General features: G+C 32.8%; 3 protein-coding genes across 6 annotated transcripts; 1 reads left to right on the top strand and 2 right to left on the bottom strand.

The window, feature by feature from the left end:
• Nucleotides 1-73: 73 nt before the first annotated feature.
• On the bottom strand, nt 74-2,655 carry icln (chloride nucleotide-sensitive channel icln). The gene is made up of 6 exons (XM_031984453.2): nt 2,067-2,655; nt 1,542-1,666; nt 1,321-1,466; nt 641-817; nt 472-561; nt 74-363 (listed from the first exon to the last, which is right to left on the bottom strand). Exons 2-6 carry the CDS (start codon nt 1,658-1,660, stop codon nt 272-274), a joined length of 624 nt encoding a protein of 207 aa, XP_031840313.1. The 5' UTR covers nt 1,661-1,666; nt 2,067-2,655; the 3' UTR covers nt 74-271.
• Nucleotides 2,656-2,807: 152 nt separating this feature from the next.
• homer (protein) lies at nt 2,808-7,577 on the bottom strand. The gene is made up of 6 exons (XM_031984452.2): nt 7,264-7,577; nt 6,006-6,162; nt 5,789-5,920; nt 5,219-5,710; nt 4,858-5,133; nt 2,808-4,734 (listed from the first exon to the last, which is right to left on the bottom strand). The coding sequence occupies exons 1-6, from the start codon at nt 7,287-7,289 to the stop codon at nt 4,549-4,551; spliced, it is 1,269 nt and encodes a 422-aa protein (XP_031840312.1). The 5' UTR covers nt 7,290-7,577; the 3' UTR covers nt 2,808-4,548.
• A 1,233-nt stretch (nt 7,578-8,810) lies between these two features.
• Nucleotides 8,811-17,533, top strand: LOC116430393 (alpha/beta hydrolase domain-containing protein 17B). 4 transcript variants are annotated; one of them, XM_076368231.1, is made up of 5 exons: nt 8,811-9,896; nt 11,607-11,739; nt 11,813-12,381; nt 12,473-12,561; nt 13,365-17,533. In XM_076368231.1, exons 1-3 carry the CDS (start codon nt 9,253-9,255, stop codon nt 11,894-11,896), a joined length of 861 nt encoding a protein of 286 aa, XP_076224346.1. In that variant the 5' UTR covers nt 8,811-9,252; the 3' UTR covers nt 11,897-12,381; nt 12,473-12,561; nt 13,365-17,533. The 4 variants fall into 4 exon arrangements, with proteins under 4 accessions (XP_076224346.1, XP_031840323.1, XP_031840321.1 ...); XM_031984463.2 differs by lacking the exon at nt 12,473-12,561 and having other exon boundaries at nt 11,813-12,293; XM_031984461.2 differs by lacking the exon at nt 12,473-12,561.
• The last annotated feature ends 7,209 nt before the right edge of the window (nt 17,534-24,742 follow it).

Genomic DNA, 24,742 nt, shown 5'->3' with positions numbered 1-24,742 from the left:
ATTTCCTTTTTATTCTAAGCAATATTAGAAATTAATCGCTCTATTTTTTAAGAAACTGATACAAGACGTTAAATTTGATATACATTGTTTATTTTTATCTACGAAATTATTCCCGTGTACAAAATGAATATAAATAAATGTTAAGTGTTTTTATGTTTGTTACAGCTCTGTAATACAGTCTGCCATAATATCACATATCTACAATAATATAAGATACCAGTAATTATAAATTAATACTAAATGCATACATGCATTCTTTCATAATCATTCTTTATGGATCTTCCTCCGCATCTTCAAATTGACCTGCTTCTATATCCATTGCATCATCTGCTTCTGTGCCATTGTGATTAGTCCCTATTTGTTCTATTCATACAAAGTTAGAATAAATATTATTTCATATAAAAAGATTCTTTCAGAACTCATTTATCAAGTATTCTACTTTATATCATCATTAAATAAATTCAATACTACCTGATGGTAAAATGTAGGGAGCATCACCAGCACCAACTTCATAATTTTCAAAATCATCCTCTTCTGCGTCTTCATAAATATCTTCTTCAGCTGTAAAATATATGTACTTTATATAAAGTTCTAACAATGTGTGCAATGTCCATATGAAAGATTGTAAGAGTAATTTTACCATCTGAAAAAATATCCTGTGGATCAGGATGAAGTGCCTGACAATCGTTCATTGCTTGAAACATTGCATCTAAATTGTTTATGTTATCAGGAGCAAAACGCATTTCTGTCATAGGTGTATCCGCATCGTCATCTTCATTTTCTGAGCCACTGTCAGAGGGTGGTGGTAAGGGTACATCTATGCAAAAAATTATATAAAAGTTATAGATAATTAAATTAAAATAAATAACAATCTCAATTTCTAAAGAAATTATTTAAGATAAAACTAAAATATTAAATAACGTTTACTTTCTGCATTTAAGTAAATTCTATTTAACTTTTATGCTATATCAAAATAGACCTGACCCTCGATTTACGCCGAACATTTTTACGCGGTAAAATAGAACACTATTTACGTGGTAATTTTTATGCGAAATCTGAATTTAATAATACCAAAAAAAATGTACTTTTTTTTGCTGAAAAGTCATTCTAATTATTTCTTTTGTTTGGCTATGTAAAATAAATATATATTTCTAAAATTTATATCAGCTTTTCTTTCCAATGTTTTGTTTCCTCCTGTACCAACAGACTCTATTTATGCGATTTCCATTTGCATAAAACGCATCCACGTGAAACAGATTTTCGAGTACATCGAGGGTCAGATGTATGCATACAAAAATGTTAAGAAGGAAGTTAATATACCTGGAAGGTCTACTTTTGCATTAACCATAATATATAAACATTGTCTTGGATGTACTTGTTGATCTCTTGATATGGCATGTAAAGATATATGAGAATATTCAAGAGAAAATCCTTGTTGTGTATCATAGTTCACCCAAGAAAACAAGCTACCGATGCGAACATTATATTAAATTACATTAGTGCTACTTTGAAATGTACATTTATTTTAGTTCCATCTTTACCTTTCCGTAATATACAGAGTTCCTTTTCCCACTTCTCTGTCATTAATATATGCAGTAGTATTTGGCTCTTCGTGGCGTATTCCTTCTTGAGGTGCAAGAAAATTGCTAAGTACAACCATCTTTATCTATAACATTTAATAAATCAATTTATCACTTATATATATTTTTATTGAAAATTTTTATAAAACAAATAAAATTTCATTTATTTAAAATAATTTTCAACTCTGATAAAAGAGAAAATACTTGTAAGGTTATACAAAAATTCCACAAATAGAACACTGATTTTATTACAGAAATACACACATATTGCAAAAAAATTAATTGATAAAATATCTAACTTAATAACTAGACACACATTTCATTAACCCAATTGTATAGAAACATAAAAGTACTGCAAATAATGCTATATAAAAGTATAATTCCACAGTGTAAATGTGACCCTGTTACTTTAATTATTTTAGAATTTAAAATCTTTTATTACACTTATTTGATCAGTCTTATTGTTAATTCTTAATATAAACTTACCACTTGCTTTCACAATATAATAGCAAGCAAAATTAAACGAACTTTTCCCTAAAATGAAGTTTTAAAAAATGAATAACTCAGTTTTAAAACTTTAGATGCACAATACTAGTCTTATATTGTAGCACGCGTATATTAACAATAGTACACTAAAATCATTAACGCTTAGTAGTCACAAATATCAATGTATAAATTTTTCATTTTATAACATTTGTTAACACAAAATTTCACCGCACGTTACGATGTTGTGTTTCTATTTCACGTTATTGATATAGTAGAGTTCAATTCAACTTTACTATAGTACGTGACGTGCTTTGCGACAACACACTATAATCAATGAAGTATGTATATATAAGTACCTATGTATGCTCATAAGGCGGGAAATTCTTTTGTACGTTTTCAAATTTTTGCAATAAAAGCAGTTTCAAATTTTTCAGACGAATTTTCCATAACTATATCTATTTATCACAAAAAATTTCTCTTACTTGTCAACTTTATAGACATGTGCTGATCATTATTGTACATATTGCAAGTATATATGTTTCATGTATAGATTACATGTATTATTTGTTTTTAAAATGTATATCAAATATTAAATATATCTTGGTATAAAATAATAAAGATATATAATAAAAGTACATGAAATTAAAGTTATATTAATAAGAGTTTTGAAATAAACTTTTTATATATTGATTTATAAAAAACATAGGTACAATAACATAATTGATAAGTGAACACAGGAAAGCCATCTGAAAATGTTTTATTATGATTACATGTGGCAAGCGAGGCTTTTGTTTCCAATTCCTCAAATTTAAAATTTAACTCTGCAACATTTTTTACGTACATACATACATACTGTCAGTACAATAAAAAGTGCTGTTTTTAGTATTTTGCACTTCTTTCGCTACTAGAATTTATTGTTACAAGAAATATCACCTTGACATCTTTTTGAAGATCGGTCAGAGTCCTTGGACAAAAGATTTTCTAGCGAACCTATACTATTCAAATATAACATATTGAAGAATATCTGGCTTGAATGCTATAAAATGCTTTAAAAATTAGTGACAAGTGAATAACAAATCATTTACATTGGAAAACATTAGATTTATTTTTTCAACAATGAATCAATGTATATCATGGTCTTCATGAAAGAATTAACAAAACATTTTGCACATTAAAAACATCTTTTGCACAATAGTGAAACATTTGATAATCCTTCAAGTTGAAACCACTAAGTTACCCACTGTAAATGAACTATATTATATAATTTTTCTTCATGCCATACTTTATGATAGGTATCAACGATACTGTACAGCTCATGCCAGACTCTTCAATTTCATATATATATTCTTAGACTATTGATAAAGGTAAATAATATATGATAGAACAATATGGGTACAATGTACAGCTGAATTAAATAGTTTATACTACATAATAGAGTACCACTAAACGTTACTAATGTTAATTGTGCATTCATTTCTTTTAATTGTGTTCATGGGTAACTGAATTTTTATTGTTGATTTCAAGGGGCTAAGTTCCAAAAAAACATTGAGAGACATGTATCACACTAAATCTTGTGATATTTTTGATATGTTTTATGTTTCTAAATATCATAGAAGTTCTAAGCATGTAATGACAACCTGATTGACTGTAACAGTAGTAACAGTTATAGAAGTAGCACTAACGATGATACTATGAGTAATAATAACAGCAAGTAGTAGTGCAGCAGTAGTAGCGGAGGTAGTTATAATAGCATTAATAATGATAATCATAGTTATAATAGTATAGTAAGAGTTGTAGCATAGTAATGAGTTAAAGATCAATAGTAATAAGTAAAACAATATTACTAATGATGACTACAGTATAATTGCAATTATAATTTATTTGGTATACATCTAAACATAATTGTAATATAAAGTCAAATATAAACCTCAATCAAGATATATATAAAAATCTACTATAATAAGGTGTATATAAAAAAACAATAATACATTAAATATTATTTAAATAATTAATTTGTTTCAACATTATTCTTGTGATGCAATATAACAGATCTACAATTTTTAAAAAAGATTCTTATTATTATCTGTGCACAAGTAAAAACATTTTCTGTATTTATATTAATACATGAAGTTCTTTGTACGTGCAAGAGTATATAAATAAAAAAAATATAATATATAAAACAACGTTAAGAAAAGTATTCTTATGTACAACGAGAACGTGAGTATGGCACGAAAGAAGTTTACGAAATATAACGTCAAACACTGTCTTAACATAGAATAAATAGTTTAAAATGATGCAATTTATCTTTATTATTGAAGATAGTGTCCTTATAGTTTGTCTTCTTAAGACCATTTTTTAGTATGTATGTTTTTTTTGGAACCTTTCCCTTTGTATTAATCTACACCGTCCATTTGTATACTTCACTTATATCATAAATACAAAACTTCCAAGAAGAATATTCTCAGATTTACTATATGCAAACTTAAGTTTGCAATGTGTTTGTGATTTCTCGATGTACAGTTACCAAATCTTGTATATATCCAGCTAATCTTGCATTTAACGTATCCAAGTTTTGCTTCTGAACTTTATTTGCACTTAATGCAAGCTCTAATTGTTCATGGACAACCCTCAACATTTCACGAAGTTCCGCATTTTCTTTCTGTAATGACTGGAAGAGATACAGTATTAATAAGTACTAACTAAAGAACATAAATGAAGAAAACAATTCATACAGTCTTTACTTCATTAAACATTGCTATATATCAAATTCAAGTTTTAAATATATACATACTAAAAAATCTTTATTTTTCGTAGCCATAGTAAGAGCTTTGATTTCATCGTTTCGTGTTCTAAGTTCACTTTCTAATGCTTCAACTCTCAACCTTAGTGCTTCACTATTGCCTTCTGCAATTTTTCCAGCTTCTAAGTCCGCATATTTAGCTTTAACTCTAGCATTTTCTTCTTTATACAACTGTAATTGTCTTTTCCATTCATCAACATTTGCTGTAGATTCTTGTAATGCACTTGTTAATCTTGCATTGCTTGTTTTCAAAGTAGTTAATTCAACCTGTAAGCAAATTTAAGTTTCAACAGTTAATAGGTTCCACAGAAAATTTATAACACTGTTTACATGTATATAAAATATATCTGACCTCCCACTTCTTAGCATTTGCAGAACTTTGAGCTAATGCAAATTTCAGCCTATCATTCTCATATTTAAGTTGCATTTCAGTTGATTGTCCACTTTGTGCAGCATTAATCTGTGCTTGTTTGCCTTGATGCTGTGGACTCTCTGTACTCTGCTGAGAAACACTTTGTGATCTTGAATGGACTGCGTTTTTCAATTCGTCATCCATTTTATTCTGACAATTACCAGGTAAAGGACTGCTGCTTACCAAAGACACATTGTTTTGAGTAGAAATATTAGCATTTGGGTTTGGGTTATTCGAAGCGGATACATTGGAATTAATCATTGATGAATTTGGTGGATCTATAAGATCTTGTTCTGATGATGGCATACCCGATCGTGACGTAATCGGGCTAACATTTGCACTAGTAGCAGGAGTAACAGAGGAGCTGTTTGATTGTAACTTAGCATTAGCTAATTTAGTGGCTTCCTTCACTTCATGAAACTTCTCTATAAACTGCCAAATGAATGATATTGTCTCTGAGATTGTGGTGTACACATGGCTGTACGTTAACTAAAGACATATTTCACAAACCTTTCCTAATTCTTCTTCAGATGAAAAGCCAAGACCATATACGGTATTAGCTCTAACATCTGACCATTGGCCAAATTTTTGCGATGTTTTCGTGAAGGTCATATTTGGAGTAATAGTACTATTTATTACTGCCTAAAAGTTAAACAAATAAATATAAATAAATTTTAATATTAGACAAATTTATTTCTTAAAAAAGTGAAAAGTGACATTCAATCACCTTTGTTCCTTCAACAGAAATTATTCTATACAGACTTCTGGTCGAGTCATAAAAAAATGAAACAGACACTGCTGCTGTAGATGCAGATACCCAAGACCGTTTTGTCTTGGGATCAATATGAAACACGTGCGCTTTGCACGTGAAAATAGGTTGTTTACTGTAATTTATTAAAAGTAATATAGGTATTTAAATATATCTCCTTAATTGGTACATGCAGTATCTACTTATGCCTCATACTAAAAACCAAAACTATAGGATTTTAATAACGAATATCTTAAAGTTTGTCTTTTCACATAGTTTTATTCTATATGTTCTACAGAAACATAACAAAATCAAATACATTAAAAAGTCTTAGATGTATATGCATGCCTTAAAATTAACGGGATCAAACTATAATGATATTTGCAGGAAATAAAAGGAAATAATATGAACAGGCATTTTTATTTTATATTGTTTGTGAAAAATAAATATAATTCTATTTGAAATTTGTTCTAAATTTACTATACGTGCAGTATATGTACAAATTATATACATTATTTAAAAGTAACAAGAAACTGCAACAGTTCATAAATCCTTTATTTAAAAGAAAAAACAACTGTGATAAGAATGCAACATATTTATTCTTCTACTAAAGTGTAAAATCTCTTATGCTGCCTGTCTGAAAAAAATGACATGTAATAATAATAATAATAATGTGACAATGAACAATGCCTTGAAGAGAGTAATAATACAAAAAAAATTATTTTTGTATGTTTTAAAATTATACGTAATGACGTCAATAGAAAATGAAACTTTAAAGGAAAAAACATAATGTCATAGGTAATTTAATAATTTACGGAACAAATTCTTTATTATACAAATCTAAAAATATATCGAATAATGCACGAGTAAACACCTAGAATAAACACATCTCCCGCGGTACTAACTTATCCCGCTTTCGCTGTTCTAATGTGTAGTTATATATAGATAAAAGAAAAGAAAAACATTCTGGTCCAGACTCTCTTCCCTTGTACGCACCCACCTAAACGCGTATCTCCGATGATGTCGGAGATAAGATCATAAATAGACAGGAAAAGATAGTAGAGCTCATTAGTGAACGCAATGGAATTGACCTATTTCATAGTAATCAACAACATTCGATAATAGAAAAATTAAGGATAATTTATAGTACTCATATGTGACGTGGAAAGTGTGCCTCGTGTGTACATGTACTACACACCCTTAAAAGACGGTGCGGAGTATTACCACGTTCACTTACCCCATTGTTTCTTTGCCGGATGCCATACAAGTATTTGTTAATTTCACAGTCTCATAGAAAATTCAATTAAACGTGTATATGTAGTAACTTTTTACTAATAAAAATTCTCGAAATTATTTGAAAATTTATAAAAATCCGTCCCACAAGAGATCAAGGTACACCAGTTGACAGCCGCCATCGGCCAAAACTTTATAGCGAACAGCAACGATCACGCAACAACATGAATCTAGTCGAGTTTCCACCATATACCTGGATTTAATCGATTTTCCACGAAAGGTTGATGTCTACAGTATGGTCACGGAGAGAATTCGCGTGGCGCTAGTGAGGTGAGCATACAGCGCATAAATGTGTGCAACGTTATTTCAAAGGTAGAGTTTTACCCTCTATAAAAGTAAATGAAACCACTTCCACTTTCCCGCTACAGATTAACTTCTAAAGCGCCACCTGACGGTTCGCAAATAAGAAAATTAAAATGAAAAATATGAACAATTTTCAATTATTTATAGAATTTTTACTACTTTTATCATATTTCTAGTATATTAGAATGTATCTTTCGAATAAAAGAAACACAAAATTCTGTGAAATATTATTATTACTTCGAACATATCGCGTAAATCAAATTAGATTTCGTAAATCACAAGTAGAACAATTCTATAATGAGAAATTGCACTTAATATTGTCCAAATTCAGACATCGGAAACAGTAAATTTTTCATTTTTAACAATGTTACTATTCCCTATTTGGATAACTGTTCAAGTTGGAGTTTTGATATCTATATGAAATATGTGAACACAGGTATAGTGACTTTGTGGTAATACTTTCTATGTTCGCCACTAGAGGGATTTACATTTTTCGTACATTTCATTCATTGTTGATCAGTATATATATAATTTATAATAATTACTCAATACTTTCGTGTTTTTGAAAGAGTCTATTAGGCAACTTTATTAACGAGTTTAACTAGTCTTCCGAGAATTAAACATTTTTTTCCTTCTTTCTCCTCTATCTTTTTAGTGAAAATATCTTAGCAAATTATTCTAGTCTTTAGATGGTGTACAGCAAGGATGTTGCAATCGGTGCCCGCGGGCACTCTAGTAACACTCCCCAATTTCTATAGTACGTTGAAATAAATCATTTATTAAATGTACGATGACATTTTAGCGCACCCTACACACGGTCAGCAATAAAATGATATTGAAACTATAATATACAAAATATCGAGAAGATAAGATATGGATTTGTAACAAATGAATGAAAGAAGGGGATCTTAATTTTTTTTTTATAGATAATACTATGCACACCGCTAGATAGTTTACGAGTGATCTTTTTATAGACGGGAAAACTCTACCTTCAAATGATGTCACATAATACCGTTATGCGCTATGTGCTCATCTCACTAGCCTATGCAAACCCTTTCGCACTGACGCTGTACTGCTAACTTTACAAAAGTTTCCGACTAAATTACTAGATACAGTTACCATCATAAGCCGCACACTTATGTACCGGAGGCAGTGTTTGCATCGTTTTTAGAATGTTGGTAATATTATCAAAGCGATGCTTGAATATGCGACCATTTTTCGTTACGTATCGAATGATCCCCGTTGTTTTTAAAATCTTCACCAATAGCGAGCAATGAGTAAAAGACTAACACAACAAAGTAGTACCATAATCTTTCATCCTTGTCCGGTATCCCATTTTATCCGAATACAATGAAAGTGCGCAACGTTTAGTGGGTGGGGGCATTGTGCGAGAAAGAGAGAAAGAAGGAGGGGGAGAAATTGTCCGTCTTGTGAGCCGTCATAGCTGAATCATCGTGAGAGGTTCTTGTAGGAGTGTGATAATAAATGACATTGTGATTGAATTAGTAAGCGTTGGAGTCACAGTGTGTGGAACTACTTTTAAGATAAAGCTCTGATCTCGATGCGGAGATCCGACGAGGAAACGTGATAAACAGTGGCATTCGCGTGTGCGTGACTCCCCCGTGAAACGATGAACGGGTTAAGTTTTAGTGAATTGTGTTGCTTGTTTTGCTGTCCACCTTGCCCGTCCAGAATTGCTGCGAAACTAGCATTTCTACCGCCTGAGCCTACCTATACGTTCATCGAGGATGAAGGCTCCAAGTTTGCAATTTCTCTGTCCGAGAGGGCAGAGTGGCAATTCACAGAAGTGGCGAAAGAGTCAGTAGAAGGTTTCTATGCAAGAACGTCACGAGGCAACCGAATAGCTTGTGTGTTTGTACGGTGCTCACAGACCGCACGTTTTACCATTTTATTTTCCCATGGCAATGCGGCCGATCTTGGACAGATGTCTAGTTTTTATTTGGGACTCGGCGTCAGAATAAATTGTAACATATTCAGCTATGATTATTCAGGTTACGGTATTTCTGGTGGTAAACCATCGGAAAAGAACCTTTACGCTGATATAGACGCTGCGTGGCATGCTCTTAGAACACGGTACGGTATCAGTCCGGAAAACATTATTCTGTATGGTCAAAGTATTGGGACTGTACCCACGGTCGATCTAGCCTCGCGATACGAGGTTGGTGCAGTTGTTCTGCATGCACCTTTGATGTCGGGAATGCGTGTTGCTTTTCCGAAAACCAGAAGAACGTGGTTCTTTGATGTCTTCCCCAGGTAGGTAAAAATTTCTCTCTAATACGCGAACCTCTTGTTTACCCTGTTAACGAGACGCAAACCATAATCCGTTTATCTTCGGCTGTCAATCGCATAGTCAAGGTTTACGCGCATGACACTATCGCCAAGTTTATGTACTCGATACTAAATATTTTGGACCGTTTAGAGCACTTTTTTTAATATATTCCTTTTCAAGGCAGTTTTGTTTGAACATACAGATAACATCGCAAAAAAATGTATCTCGCAGTATAGCTTTTATTTTGTCAGCGGAATTCCAGTTGTTATCAGAACACTCATTTGCCTTTCTCCTTTACCTTTGTATCGTCTTCCTTGTTTTTCTTATATATTCGTTTCGGTAGCGCGATGTCTCTATTTCAAATACGCTGACCTATGAAGAAGTGAAGTAGTTAGCTAATGCAGAACGAAAAGACGATATATAAAGCATCAAAAGGGTTAGATGTTTCATTAACCTTTGCTCTTCACATTTATAAATCGATAAAAATATTTTGTGTCACGTAGTAGAGGTAATAAAAGATGTTCTAAAATAAAACGGCAAGCCGAGTATGTATAGGTAAATCGAATTATTTTAGAATCTGATTTTTTGGTTTCTGGTTATATAGATAATCAGGTAAAATCTGAAAGTTCGATTTCCGGAACTCGTTATTTAAATTCCAGTCAGTTGGGTGCACGATCGTACATACATTCACTCATACACGTGACTTACGTTAGACGTTACTTTTCTACATATGTAATGTTAAAGTTATTTTCAAATAAATCCTAAAAATTTGAATTTTTACCATGTATTTCTTTCATCTTTTTTTTTTTTAATTATAAACCCTTCATCCCAGGTTATAATAAGAAAAGATATTTTTTCGCTTACGCATAAAGAAACTTGCGTAAATATAATATTCATTAAATTTTAGTTTAATATTATTAAAATGTAAACAAAATGTAATAATCGTTTTTCGTAATAAATATGCTCAAATAAAAAGTAATTAAATTTAAAAACTTTTTACTTTTTAGAACTCTAATTTGTTGTTTTCACGTAGTTTACTGTTCCTTTACGTTATTGATGTACCACATACACAGCATAAGTGTATATACAAATTTTCCGATTTCATTCAGGAGCATTAGTGAATATGTTTTTACATTTTACAAGCAAAAGGTACTCTTTATTTTACGCTCACGTTTTTTGAATTACTTTGCGAGAAGCAATAAAAGTTAATCTGGAAACTTCTTATGGAAACCTTTAAATTGCACAATCCATCGTCGTATTTGTCTTTAGCAAGCGTTACGCTTATACTTTCCAATATTTATAGTTCATGCATGGCGGTTTAACTTTATTTAATTAATATATTTTGTATTTATAAATTTGTGGACTAATTTCATATGTGAGTTATTATATTTACAATTACTGAATATAGTAAGTTTGAAAGTTTACAAAGAAATAGTCGGAAAAATAGTTTATTGCATATATTATAATGTTCTTTTATAAAAAAATGACTTTTATACACATATTAACATGTAACAATTTTTTTATAATAAATCGTTATTTGATAATATTGTAGTTTATTAAATAATTAAATAATTAAAGTTATCACAAATGAAAACAGATCATAAACGATTTGATTGCATATACATATAATAAGAATTTTACATGTATTTATATATGTAAGTATATATTTATACAATGTAAAATATCTTTTGCAGTATAGATAAAATACCCAAAGTTACATCTCCAGTTTTGGTTATTCATGGAACTGAGGATGAAGTGATAAGTTTCAGTCATGGTTTGGCCATTTATGAGAGATGTCCAAGGGCTGTAGAACCATTATGGATTGAGGTATGTAATTTTATGTTAATTTTATTTAAAGAAAGGGAATGAAAATTGTAAGATCGATATAAATTGTTTCTAGGGTGCTGGCCACAATAATGTAGATTTATTTGATCAATATGTGGAGCGACTGAAGCAATTTGTAAATGTAGAATTGGTAAACTGACGGCGACTAAGCCTCTCCCAGAGTCAGGGGGGGCAGGGTGGAGGGCATATGCATGTGGGTAGTCAGGGGCGTAATACTCCTAATAATTCAAACACATTCAGTTCTATTTCAACAAGCTCACAGACTGAAAAACTCGTCTTTCAATCGCCTCCCACAGGGGAGAAGACACCTGTCCTCCTCTGTGACGAAGAATCATCTTCTGCTTCTATAGATGATGTATTCTTCTGTAACTTACAAAAGAAGCTCTCTTCAATAAGAAAGAAATATTCCAAGGATGATGACTCAAGTTTAGACAGTAGTTCAAGAAAAGCTATTCGACAAGATGAAAAGAATGTGAAACAAAAAGAAGTAACTAAAACTGTGCAGGATAAGAAATATAATAAAACAATATTAGATGGTACGCCTGTACGTCATAATTTTCGATGGAATTATATTGATCAAGTTGTAAAGAAACATACAGTGACGGACAAAGGAAAATTTAAAAGGTAAGCGATGAAAACGCACCATAACTCTATGAAAAGGAATTATATTTTACAAAAACAATGAATATTTCATAAATACATACATCACATAAAGTAATAGGAATAAGAAAATTATACATATGAATGAGAAAATATGTGTTTTATTGAGAACACTAGACAAGTGAAGAAACTAGCTGGACAAAAGTAAGTTTAATTATGTATTTATGTTTATACATTTTATATTATATATGTTTATCAACCTGGATATACTTTTTTTTTAGTATGAGCTCTTGAAGAGACATGCTTATTTAAAATGTTTCAAACATTTGGAAACAGATTGAGATTTGTTATTATTATTGTAGTGACCACTTTTCTTGGCCAAAAATGCAAATGAAATTTTTTAAGTGTGTTTATAGTTATTGCCTTCTTAAAAACTAAACTTATTCAAACTTTCTTTTTGCTAAAATTTTCCTTTGTCTACAAGATCTTTTTTCAATTTAAATAAATGACTTAAATATAGATAAGTAATGTTCTGTCATTTCTACTATTCTTTAAAAATAAAGACACAATTGATTGCCAAAATCAATATACATATGTGTCAATTATTTTGTTGTATTATATCTAAAAAAATTTAAACATACTTTTGTCCTCTGCGCGAGTTGCAGAAAGTGAATTGTGTATGTACTCTATGAACCAATTGTATAAACTAAAGAATATGAGATATCCAAGAATAGATAAGCAATGCTACCATGACACAAAGAGATTTATTATGGGTCTTATCATTATTACTGATACTCGCTTATGAAAATCCCACTATTAAATTTTCTTTTGTCCGCCACTGTATTTCTTTATGTAAAAATTAAAAAGATACATATAGTAATAGGCAAAAGAATATTGTTTATAAAACTCTGCAGTATACATTCTCTCAAAGTCAATGAAAAAAATCAATTTCATTATTTTTTTACAAATATGTTTAGTGATAAGAATAAAGATATTTCGAATTTTAGGAACCTTCATGCTCAGCTTAAAACAGAGAAAAAATCTTCTGTAAGTCAGTTTAAATACAATAGTATAGATTCTGGATCAGAACAGATTGGAAAAATATGGTATGCTCCGCGAAGCAAAAGCGTTGGCGAGCTATGTAACATTGTCAACAAATGAAGATACTTGAGTTATTCAATTATTGGGATAGAGTAACTGCCTTTATGAGAAGCGTTGGATGTCAAATGTCATTGGCTGACGGTTCAGGAAGTTTAAAAAAAGAAATAAAAAAAGAAAAAAAAGAAAAAGAAGATGAAGAAAAACTACGTACTGAATACTCTAATGAAATTAAAAGAAAATCAACTTAAGAGAGAAGAAGCATTAAAAAAAATTAAACAATACGAATTCCACGTTTCTGGCAAATTACCGTTCTGCTATTCTTCCACATGACTGTCCTTACGGAAATCACAGATTTATACGCACGACACACATTCGGGCTGTAACAGTGCTAGTGAGATTGTGCACATAAACACATATGATACATTTATAAAATTTATTATATTTCTAGACTATGAGATAATATGTCTGTGCATACCGAATATTCTTACTATGCGTACACGTATAACTGTGTACACGTTTGTATGTTGCAAATTGTTTCTGCAGTGCAGACTGTGAAACTTGTGACGACAAATAATGTCAAGTATTATTATTTTTATTGAAAGTCTCCTTAAACGTGAGGAGCTGAATGGCTTATACACACTGAAAACATTCTCTGCCAGCGTGAAGTGCAAGTAATCACTTGCGACGAGTGTGTAGCAAGAAGATTCCTCGCTGAACCTATATACCTTGAATTTCTATAATGACTTCTATACATTGCTATTGATTACGGAATAGTCGAACAGTTTCGGATGAATCTCCAATTGTGTTCGTCGTACTATGACATTAAATGCATTTAAAGTTGTTTTTCATACAAAAGAGAAAAAAGAAAGAGGATCGTAGCTACTAATAGATTTGTTAATGAATGTGAGATGTATGGACTGCATCGCGTGTTTTCTATGGCTCATCTTTAGACATTAGGTTCAGCGGTGATATAGATGTTGCGTGAAATATCGCATGTTTTTATAAATGCATCGCTGTTACTGTGACCAGTGTATAATGACAGCTGTACGAGTAACAAAAATGATTGAAGAAACATTTGTTTTTATATTGTCCCACAGCAAAGGCCTGTGCAGCGAGCAATGGAAATCTTCCAATGTAGCAAAGAATTTAGGTTAGAGATATAAAAGTTAATGGATAGTGTTTAAGGAAATTCGTATGCGTAAAACGTCCTAGCGGGCGGTATGTTTTATCGAGAGTGAAATAAAGAAAAAGGGAGGGGGGGGGGGGGAGAAAAAACTCGGAGGATCTTGTAAAACAACAATAACAAATACAAATAGGTAGGGACAATATTATTACCAAACTTGATTCTGAATTAGTTTATTTCTAATGGGGTGAATCGTTTCGGAAGACCTTGTCTATAGGTATGTTTCTTGTTAGTATTTTTATATCTCGATAATGTAAATACAATGCAATTAAATAATTTTTCTTTTATTAGTATGTGTATAATGTATGCGACAACGTGGAAAGACCGTGCGGAGCCAATGGAATGAATCGGCTCATATGTGTATGTATTTCTGCAAGAGCGTTTCCTTTGTTTTTTTTTCTTGGTTTCTCAGTAAATTATTATGAACATTTCTATCCCGTCCCAGTTGTCATTAAAATGCATCGATACGTGTATCTCCAGAACTACAAGTATAAACTGAAATTATATAATTGTGACCATCGTGTGAATGAATGGAAAGTGAATATTTAATAGAATTACGGTATATTTAATAAGGAATAGTCTAATTAATTTGTTTTTTTTCCGTTTCTTTTTGTTTTCTTTACTTTTCTTTTTTTTCATTTTTTTAAAGACAAATAACGATTTACACGGAAATCGTCAGTGATTTTAGTACTTCTAATTGTCATCGTTATCTGTACTCGCATATACCACTAGTGTGGATCATTCTCGTTACTATTTTCTGTACACATAATCATCGTTTCAGTGTTTTATTTTAGGATATACATATATAGATATATATCACGCGCGTAAAATACCAAACCCGTTTTTGTATTCACTTTCTCGTAGTATTAATCACCATTAGGATACTGTGCGCAAGTGTAATGGTTACACGAAGTATAATAACAAGTCCGATACCTTTTCTTCCATTGGCCTTCGCGTAGCCGCAGTTGAATCGATCGACACTGTCTATCGCAATTCTTACATATATATGTAATATGTAATATGTATATATATATTATATATATATACATATATACATATTTCATAACTTGCGAGGGGGAAAAGAGAACAAAACAAAACAAAAAAAAAAAGAAGAAAACAAGTTTGTATCGTTATTTGACAAATGTCCAGTTTTATAAGACGGCAAACGTATTGAGAAGCAAATTTACCGGATATTTACAATAAAGATGGCGACGACGGGTTAACGACGGAATCGTTTTCGCTCGACGAGGATCTGCGCGATTCGTCGTTCGCAAAAACTGGGTAGAAGGCGAAACGAAGAGAAAATAATAATAATGATAATATTAATGATAATGATAAATATCTTTTGTACAGCGTAATATTCGGACGCGTACACGTGTCTCCTCTTTCTTCTACTTTCATTCTCTCGGTCCGTAAAAACGTCGTCGCGCTTTCTCTCTCTTTCTCTCTCTACTATTTCTCACGCTCGTTTCTTTTAACTGTTTTTTACTGTCCTACTCTATCTCTCATGCGCGTGAAGCAATCGACCGGTCCCTAGGAGCACTTTCGTCTTTCATGGTTGCATCGTTGCCGGTGTAATGGTACTTGGCGGTCTTCTCTTTTTTTTCGGGTGCCGCGAATTTATGGTGTTCTGGTACTCGTAAAAAAAAAAACAAACAAACCACACAACCCTGTACATAATAGCGTGTAAGCGAAGTATTAGAAGTAATGTACTCAGTGTTCTGTTCTCGGTCGTATCTAATGTAATTAGCGGGAAAAGATGGTTCAAAGAGACGGGAGGAAAGAGACGCATTCTCATCCATTTGGTTGAAGCTATGTACCTACAACCCCCGTGTATCCGTTCGTCAGCGTCGCAGCACGTCTCGTTGTCGGGTTAATCTTTAGCATACGAAAGTGAAACGGTTGTCTTTCTGTATTTTTTAAGGGGTTTTCAATCTCTTGTTCAAAAGCTATTCTAATCGATCTTCTTTGATCTGTTCTTATTTACCAGAGTTGACGATAAGTCATTCAGAAATGTACCAAACAGTATGTTTTCAATAGTTACTGAACAGCATGAAGAACTGTTCAATGACATACACGATACTTCGTATGCCAAGGGTCAACAAGAAATGAGTTAGATTCGTTAGCAACTTCATAAATAGAATTCACGTAGATCGAACTGTAGAAAACGATTAGAAAGAGAAGAAAGGGAAGAAAGATGAGTATCGTTTGTCCTCAGATGAAAACTGACACCACTGTTTTATTTAGCCTGCGGAGATATCGAATAGGTGAATGACACTATTTCTTACGGGGATCATGTAGAATGCGTAGCGTGAGAGACACATAAGCGTATTATGCACACACGCATTACACATGTGCATCGCTGATTAAGACTACTTCAAAGATTTTATACTTGCATCGCGCGCTCGGCCCGATCGCGTTGCGAATCGCACGAGTGATTCGCTGATCTCCCGACGTCGGAACAATGTAATAATTATTATGTAAATTACACGGTTTCGTGCTCATATCATTATCCAATGCAGCTTGTTTTACCACCGGACCTCGAATCGTCGCGTGTCATTTGCCGGAAAAAATTCAACTCGTCGGAAACGTGATCCCTTTGTTTCAAACGACCGATCGTCACGGCACGCCTGTAACCGTAGAAGTTGTGATCGAACATGTTGCAGATGCTCATCGTCATCTTTTTCTAAAGTGAACAAACAAAGAAAGAAAAAATACAAAAAAAAGAGAGAGAAACAAGTCGAAATCGAGTAATGTAACACCCGTGATATCCTGTTTTTTAAATACCTTTTTTTTTTCTTCTCTTGTTTTGTTAGTACACTACACCGCAAATTGGTAACTGTAATTAATGCTATTGAGATAACAATGTTAATAAAATCCTATAGAAATCGACAGCTGTGTTGTGTGAATTCACTCGTGTAATTATTCTAATTGTGTCCTCGAATCGTGTCTCCTTTGCCATTTGTATCGCGACGCTTGTTTATCGCGGCAATTTTATCGGCGCGGCCGCGCCGTTCTGGATTTCTCGTTTTGCGGTCATTAAAGCCGAACCACGCTGATGACTACGGCCGATGCTGCATTTGATGGAAAACCATTCGAGAACGATCGCCGTGTTTGTTGACGCTGATTATTTGCTGCTCGCCAAATATTATAATTCTGCGGCTAATAATCAGTCGCAGATTACTCCCGTTGAAAACAGAAAACTATATGAAATTGTTCACACTAGTAAATAAGTATTTTATTAAAAGGAAAGATCACAATGCATTTTGATCTGATTTGTAGTGAAATGAACTGATGTTACATTCTAATTGATCAATGAACTGTTAGTGATTCACAAGTTAATATAGTTTTCGCAACTTAGGGACACAGGATATCAGTTCACCCCTTGTCATGTAGAATAACGCAATCCAAAAACTGTAGAAGAAAGTTTTTTAATGATTCTTACTAAGACTGTAGATGCATTTACAGGAATATGAAAGACTATAAAAATGCAATAAAATTTAAAAAAATGCCAATGATACCTGTGTTTTATTTTTCACCAATAAATCCTTTACGTTGAGCTCTTCAGATTAATCTATGAGAGTATGAATGGTCATAAACATTCGTAATCTGGTGAAACTATTTCTGTCTCTTCCTGTATCTATAGACAACAGCAAGGTCATGTTTGCGTTTTATCATTTCTGTTAACTTTTCACGTTAGCGACTGGTCTGCAGCTTTGATACTATGGAAAATGATAATATTGTTCTCGTACACGTCGTATCTTTTTTTATGTTTTCCTTCACTTTACAATCTTGTAATTAAAGTATAGAGTGTTAAATGATATTGTTATCTAGTGTAACGAAGATTTTCTAAAAATTTACGCGGCAATTTACACTGTTTCAATGTCATCACTGATTTGAGTTAACAATGCGTTAACGTTATTCTCTTGCATAGATCTTTATTTACGAATAAGTAGAAACGAAATAGAAAATATATAAATTATATAAATGTGTTCTATTTCGTAGCATATCCTTTTCCTTTTTTCCGTTATTAGCGACACGGGTAAGAGAATTACAGGTTGCTGTACAGATTGGCGTGTTTTAGATAAAACAATAAATTTTGAATCGATATCTTATCCTTTAAGTTATTGATCAGGGTGTGACCTTTCATAAATTGCTATCTCATTATGGAGAATTTTCTGCATATAAAATATGTTTCTCTGTTAAGTCCACCATGTACAGTTCACAGTTAGAGGTGTCTTCTTCTTAAAAAAGTATTGAAGTGAGTTTTGAGTATTTTATTATGATTCTTGGAATCACAACTTGTACAAGTTACGAAAAAATATGAGCATATTTAAATGACCTAATTTCCTTATTAAACCTTGTACATGCCATCTTCGAACATTAATCAATTTATGCAGTTTCCCTTTTATTCCATGTTTTTTTCAATTTAGGTATTCAATTTAAAACATTTAAAAATTATAATTATTAACATTATTTTTTATCAAGTTTCGAATATAGAACAACGCTATACTTAAACTGTACAAGTGCAAGATATTATAACATTTACCAGTAGGAATATTTTAGTTACGATACTTCAAATAAATATCATTCGTTGAAACTCAAAGAAGGAATAAGAAAAAACTTCTTAAAACTTTAAAAATTTGTGAAAAGTAAAGGCTATTTCATTAAAAGAATATTTATTAAAGAATATTTATTAAAGAATACACAAGAGTGTTTTCCAAGCTTTAATGAAACAGGGAGGAGCATCTTTTTATTAAAAGTAATACTGAACTCGTGTTCTACACCTTCATATGTAGAACAAGAGCACGTAAAAGTTTACTATGTTTTTTACTTTAATTAATTTTTCTAATAGTACTAAACCATTTAAATGTGAATTATTTCAAATGCGTTGTTTTTTATATGCTAATACTATATTTTCAATCGAATTAAATGAGATTATAATAGTTTATATACCATGTGTGCAAGAACACCATTCATAAAATAAAAATGAAACAGTAAATGTTTTTATATTTTTTCTCAAATTTCCATTAAAAATATTTAAGTAGGTTTCTACGTCGGATATTCCATTAATGAATATTTATCAATGAAGATACACCTTTACGCATGCTCCAACCACCTGTGTTTTACCATATGTCGGTCATTTTACAAATCCATTTCCGTATTATATTTCCTCTATATTAACATTTCCCTCGTATTTAATTTAAAAATTCAAAACACTTATTAGGAAATTCGCTCACAACTTCTACTCGTATCATTTTATTAGTTTCGCTAATGTACGGTTTCTTCGAGCGACACGTGCAGAGTATCCAGCACTTTAAAGCACTCTCGTGCTGTTTTCAAGCTAATTTGCCAGCAACCCAGCAATTTTGGGTGCAGTTATTCTTGAATCTTTCTTAATTACATTAATTATTTTTCACTTTTCTCTTTTCGATAATTTAGGTCGTCCATTCAGTAAATGCTTATAAGCATTTAATGTGTCCGCAGACGATTTAATAGCAGTGCCAACAGTAAAACGGTCTTTTTGTCCTATCCTTACTTCCTGTTCTGTTCTTTTACCTTTTGTTGGCAATACTAATATATGTTGAAAGTACATTCAATCAGTTTCTGAAATTGCGTCAAATCAACTGAAATAACTATTCAGATGTCACTCATTGATTTCAACACATGAATGACGATATTTCTCACAGGGAGCGTATGCCAATACTTCTATTCAGCAACAAAATGATCGTAAAAGATACGTATAGCTTTATATAAGAGTCCAAATAAGAAAAACGGTACAAATAACTATCTCAATAATTATAAGTTGACTAAAAAACTTTACGTATCATTAACATATAAAAATCTAAAAAAAATTGAATGAAAATTTCAATAAGATTTAAAACATTCTAATCATACTTTTAATTCACTGAATCCATTTATGAAGAAAATTCAATTCTACCATTAAAAAGAAACATTATACTATTTTAGTATCATTCAAAAATTCTCCAATAAATTAGAAAAGTGGCATATTAAAGTATAGCTGAATCAAGGTAAGTTGATGCAAATTCCAGAGTGAAAAATCGAAAACACTTCGGATTGCAAAAAGTTAAAGCAGTCTATGAAGATGCATGTTAACATACACTTCCGCCGACGAGTTAGCGTATCAATAACAAATCAATTGAAGTTATAAGGACAGCATATTTATATTACACATTTTACATTAAATATTTGTATTTGTATAACCTTAATGGATTAGCTGTTGCTACATTTACCTTACCAACGGTCACTCAGTAAATCACTAGGTACTAACTAATTAGATAATAACATAAATAAGTTCAGCTGAAATTACGAACATGTCCCAATTCTGAGAATTTAATTATAACCTGTTGCATCAGCGATGAACAAAAAGTCACTTCCTGTTTATTTCACAATTGTGCTCGATAGGACTACCTTATTCTTAATAATTTAGTAGAAAAGGACAAAAACTTGATGTTTATTTTGTGACAACGTTTACTTTAAAGGTTAAAGAGTGATAATAGACAAGTAATATCTCAATTGTATGAAAAATAAATGAATAACGTTCAGATTTATCGAATTCGATTGAAAATGTTCATCACGAGTCTGACTTGCTATTACAGTGGAAGGGGTTAAAACCAGCATTATTACTTCCCTATTACTGCAAAACGAATAACACGACAAGATTTTAAGTGCCTATATCCGAACATATTTACGCAACAAGCCAATATTTTCACTCACTGTTAGAGCATACTTTCTGTTACGATCGTTTGTGCAGGTACCTTAAGCGCGATCTCAAATTTCAATGGGGGTGGAACGGAGTGGCCGGTTGCTCCGGCAATTAGTTCAACTCGCCGCCGGTCGTTACGCAGCCCCATGATCCCGATGTTTCGCCATCGAACAACGATAACGCGACGACGACAACAACGTTTCGCATCGATCGGCTCGATCCTGGTCTCCGAAGGTCAATGCGTTTCTACAACGAAGGGGAAGGAAATGCTCGAGAACCTACGAGCTGGTTCGCCGGACTCGGCTCAGCACCTTCGCGGCTCACCTGCGCTGAAACCTGATGCTGACGATAAAAATGAGAACAGGTTACGCGGCAGCTCGGGCCGCACTAACGGCCGCGCTATACCTCGGAGCAGCGCGCTAAGCTACTTCGAGGAGGAAACAAAATTTTATGCCACTGTCGCGTATTAACGGCTTGAAACCGTCCGCAGTTTCCTGTGTTAACGATTTCCCCTACCGACGGGGTGGGCCGGTCCTACTTTGCACGCGGAATTCGCGATGTTACACTTAAAAGAGAAAAAAATAGGGTCACGCTGCGATACGGATTGTCCCAATCTACGTCGAATCATGCCATTCAGGAAATGAGTTTCGTCCAACCACTTGATGGCTTCAAATGTGATTCGTTCTAAGCGTGTCGAATTGCGCGCAGCTGAATCGGAAAAGGGCCGGTTATGGAAATCAATGGAGGACGAGTAGGTAATACCGGGCGTGAGTGTCTTGGAATATTTGTGAACAGATTCAATCCTCTTTCTTCTGTTGAGAATTCACTGGATGGAATCGTGCATCCCCTCTCGGCTTTGGATACAATGAATATTTATAATTTGAATATTGTTTTCTTCTATATAATAAAGAGAATATTCTAACAGTAAACGGAAAATTCAACTCGAATGAAATGTTGGATAAAAAAGTAACAGTACTTGTCTCTTTCTTTATCTTTTTTTTTTTTAATTCCACGCCGCGGGTACCGCGTCGCTCAACGTTCCACTTTATTAAAGGAGAAACTCGTGGAATTACTTGCGAAAAACGTGGCATTAATTTTTTAAATTACTTTATCAACGGCTTCAGCATTCTGCCACGCCCTCGTTGCACAGCGTCACGCAGTCTGCTGAACAATTGTACTCCATATCACATGCTGCCGTAGTGTCCACTGGGGAGACCGTGTGCTTCAGCCGTGCATAGGCGTGTAACGCGTTTGCAGCGTTGCTTAAAGGAAATGATAATTTAACGTTTACCTACTCATTGTATTGATTACATTCGACCGAATCTCTTTTATTCGCCTTAAACTATGCACGAAAGCGCGATCGTGTTAGCTGCATAAAGCTAAAGGGTACCCTAGTGTGGTTTTATACAGGCTATACGCGTATCTCATTGTTCGTAAACGTGCCTTAACAAGAGTAAGTAGGTGTCAGGAGCGTATTATCTTATCGTAGTAAAAGCAAATGATCATCGTAAAAGCAGCTATCTTTATAAGGGCAAATGATTTGCTACAATGAGCGAAACACGTGTACGAAAAACAACGGATAGGAAAGTTTACTATTCCTTGGATCCTTTTTCACGTGAAACGGAAATCATTCCATTGATTTTTGTAATATTAAAAAGGCATAAATCGAGTGATTTATGTCCACGACTATATCTCCTTTATTACTAAGCGAATAAACCTCTTGTTCGACGAAACAGACTCGTGAAAATAACGATTTTCATTTGCGGTTTAAGTACAAAGAAAGTATATATGAAGTTTAATTATCGTATGGTATCGTTAAATGCGAATCTTGTATATGATTGGAACGTGTTTCGTGGAAGTACGATTACCAAGTGCAGTAAACAATATTGATGCCTTCTGTTTGTATTTTTTTGTAATATTTCCTTGGAGATAGATAAATATTGATATGAAACTGGTGATAACGATTGAATGGCACAAGAAAATATAATTAAGTAACAGAACAAGATTTTCGAAATTGTGTCCATATTTTATGAATAAAATTAACTAATAGGAGTTACCCGAAAATTGAATTTAATTCATGGAGGTAATAACATGAATTAATTGAATAATTCTTCTAAGTAAATTCAATGGAATTATCACTATTTTGTTTCATTCTCAGCAGATACTGATATTATTTTTATTGCGTATTTATTGAATATTTATCGAATTTGGAAATACTAATTATTAATATTTTTTAAAAATAGGTCTTGTAAGATTTCTCTAATATTTCAAAATTATTTAGTAACTATCTACGGAATAAAAATTAACTTGCTTTATTTTCTTTATTTTTAATTTCTCACCATTTAGTTGAGATACTTACTGTAAAAAATTGAAAATTATTATTATTGCCACAATTTTTTATTCGGTTCTAAACATGCAACAGTGATGAGCTCAAACTAGAAAAGTGAAAAGAATGAAGAAAGTTAAAGTGAAAAGAAAGAAAATTTATAAATAAACATAAAATCGTTTTTCAATCTTTAATTAAATAAGAAAAAATTTTCTTCATTGAAACATAATATTTTCATCGGTAAAAAAATATTGGAGTACTGACCTCCATTTGCATCTAAAGTCTGTATAATCAATTTTTCCACAGAAACTATAATGTTAATTAAATAACTCATCTCGAGTAATATGGCATAACGTTTTCTTCTCACATTATTATATAAACAGTACGAATGAAATTTTTTTCAATAAACGAACTGTTGAAAGTAAAGTTTTCCATATATCATTGTCCTTCACTACCTAAATAAAATACGAAAAAAAAAAAGAAAGAAACTACACAGAAAAAATACACATTCACGTAAATCTACGCAGAAGCGCGTGTATTTTCAAAGCGCGAGCAAAGCAGTTTCCAGAAAACTTACTCTGTACGGGTCCGTACGAACCCCAGGGTGTGCTTCCAATAGTGATTTAAATAAAATTTCACTTAAACACACCTACATCCACGTTCCCGCCGCGCGAACGCTTCTGTCCCCCCGTAGTGCGTCTAACCTCTAACTCTTGCTTTCACAAACCCCAACCGGGCGACACTCGTTCGCAGGATAGATCATTAATGAAAGGCGCGCGATTAAGGAGCCGCGCGGATCGCGTTTGTGTGTGGACAGGCGAAACGGTTCAAGGTGGATATTCGATTAAAACAACACACGCGCGAGTATCGCGTCTGTGCACCGGCGAGGGTATCGAAAAATCGTCGAAGGCTGAAGAAGGGGCCAAAGAATTGTCGGAAAGGACGACGAAGGTGGGGGAGCACGGTTGACTGTGCAGCGGGATGGTGGGGGATGATCGCGGCGCAGAAGTGGGGTACAACGAGAAATAGAGCCGGCAGTGGCGGCAGT

Source organism: Nomia melanderi, chromosome 6 (genome assembly GCF_051020985.1).
Source record: "Nomia melanderi isolate GNS246 chromosome 6, iyNomMela1, whole genome shotgun sequence".
In the NCBI taxonomy this organism is placed as follows: Eukaryota; Metazoa; Arthropoda; class Insecta; order Hymenoptera; family Halictidae; genus Nomia; species Nomia melanderi.
The sequence above is the reverse complement of the archived record's forward strand: the minus strand, read 5'-3'. Positions and strand labels throughout refer to the sequence as shown.

Coding starts and splice junctions, on each gene's coding strand:
- icln (XM_031984453.2), bottom strand. CDS start 1,660: ATGGTTGTACTTAGCAATTTTCTTGCACCTCAAGAAGGAATACGCCAC. Junction 562..640: donor ACAGGATATTTTTTCAGATG/GTAAAATTACTC, acceptor TATATTTTACAG/CTGAAGAAGATATTTATGAA. Junction 364..471: donor TCCCTACATTTTACCATCAG/GTAGTATTGAAT, acceptor TTGTATGAATAG/AACAAATAGGGACTAATCAC.
- homer (XM_031984452.2), bottom strand. CDS start 7,289: ATGGCATCCGGCAAAGAAACAATGGG. Junction 5,921..6,005: donor TTTCTGTTGAAGGAACAAAG/GTGATTGAATGT, acceptor TTTAACTTTTAG/GCAGTAATAAATAGTACTAT. Junction 5,134..5,218: donor CAAATGCTAAGAAGTGGGAG/GTCAGATATATT, acceptor ATTTGCTTACAG/GTTGAATTAACTACTTTGAA.
- LOC116430393 (XM_031984463.2), top strand. CDS start 9,253: ATGAACGGGTTAAGTTTTAGTGAATTGTGTTGCTTGTTTTGCTGTCCA. Junction 9,897..11,606: donor TTCTTTGATGTCTTCCCCAG/GTAGGTAAAAAT, acceptor TATCTTTTGCAG/TATAGATAAAATACCCAAAG. Junction 11,740..11,812: donor TAGAACCATTATGGATTGAG/GTATGTAATTTT, acceptor AATTGTTTCTAG/GGTGCTGGCCACAATAATGT.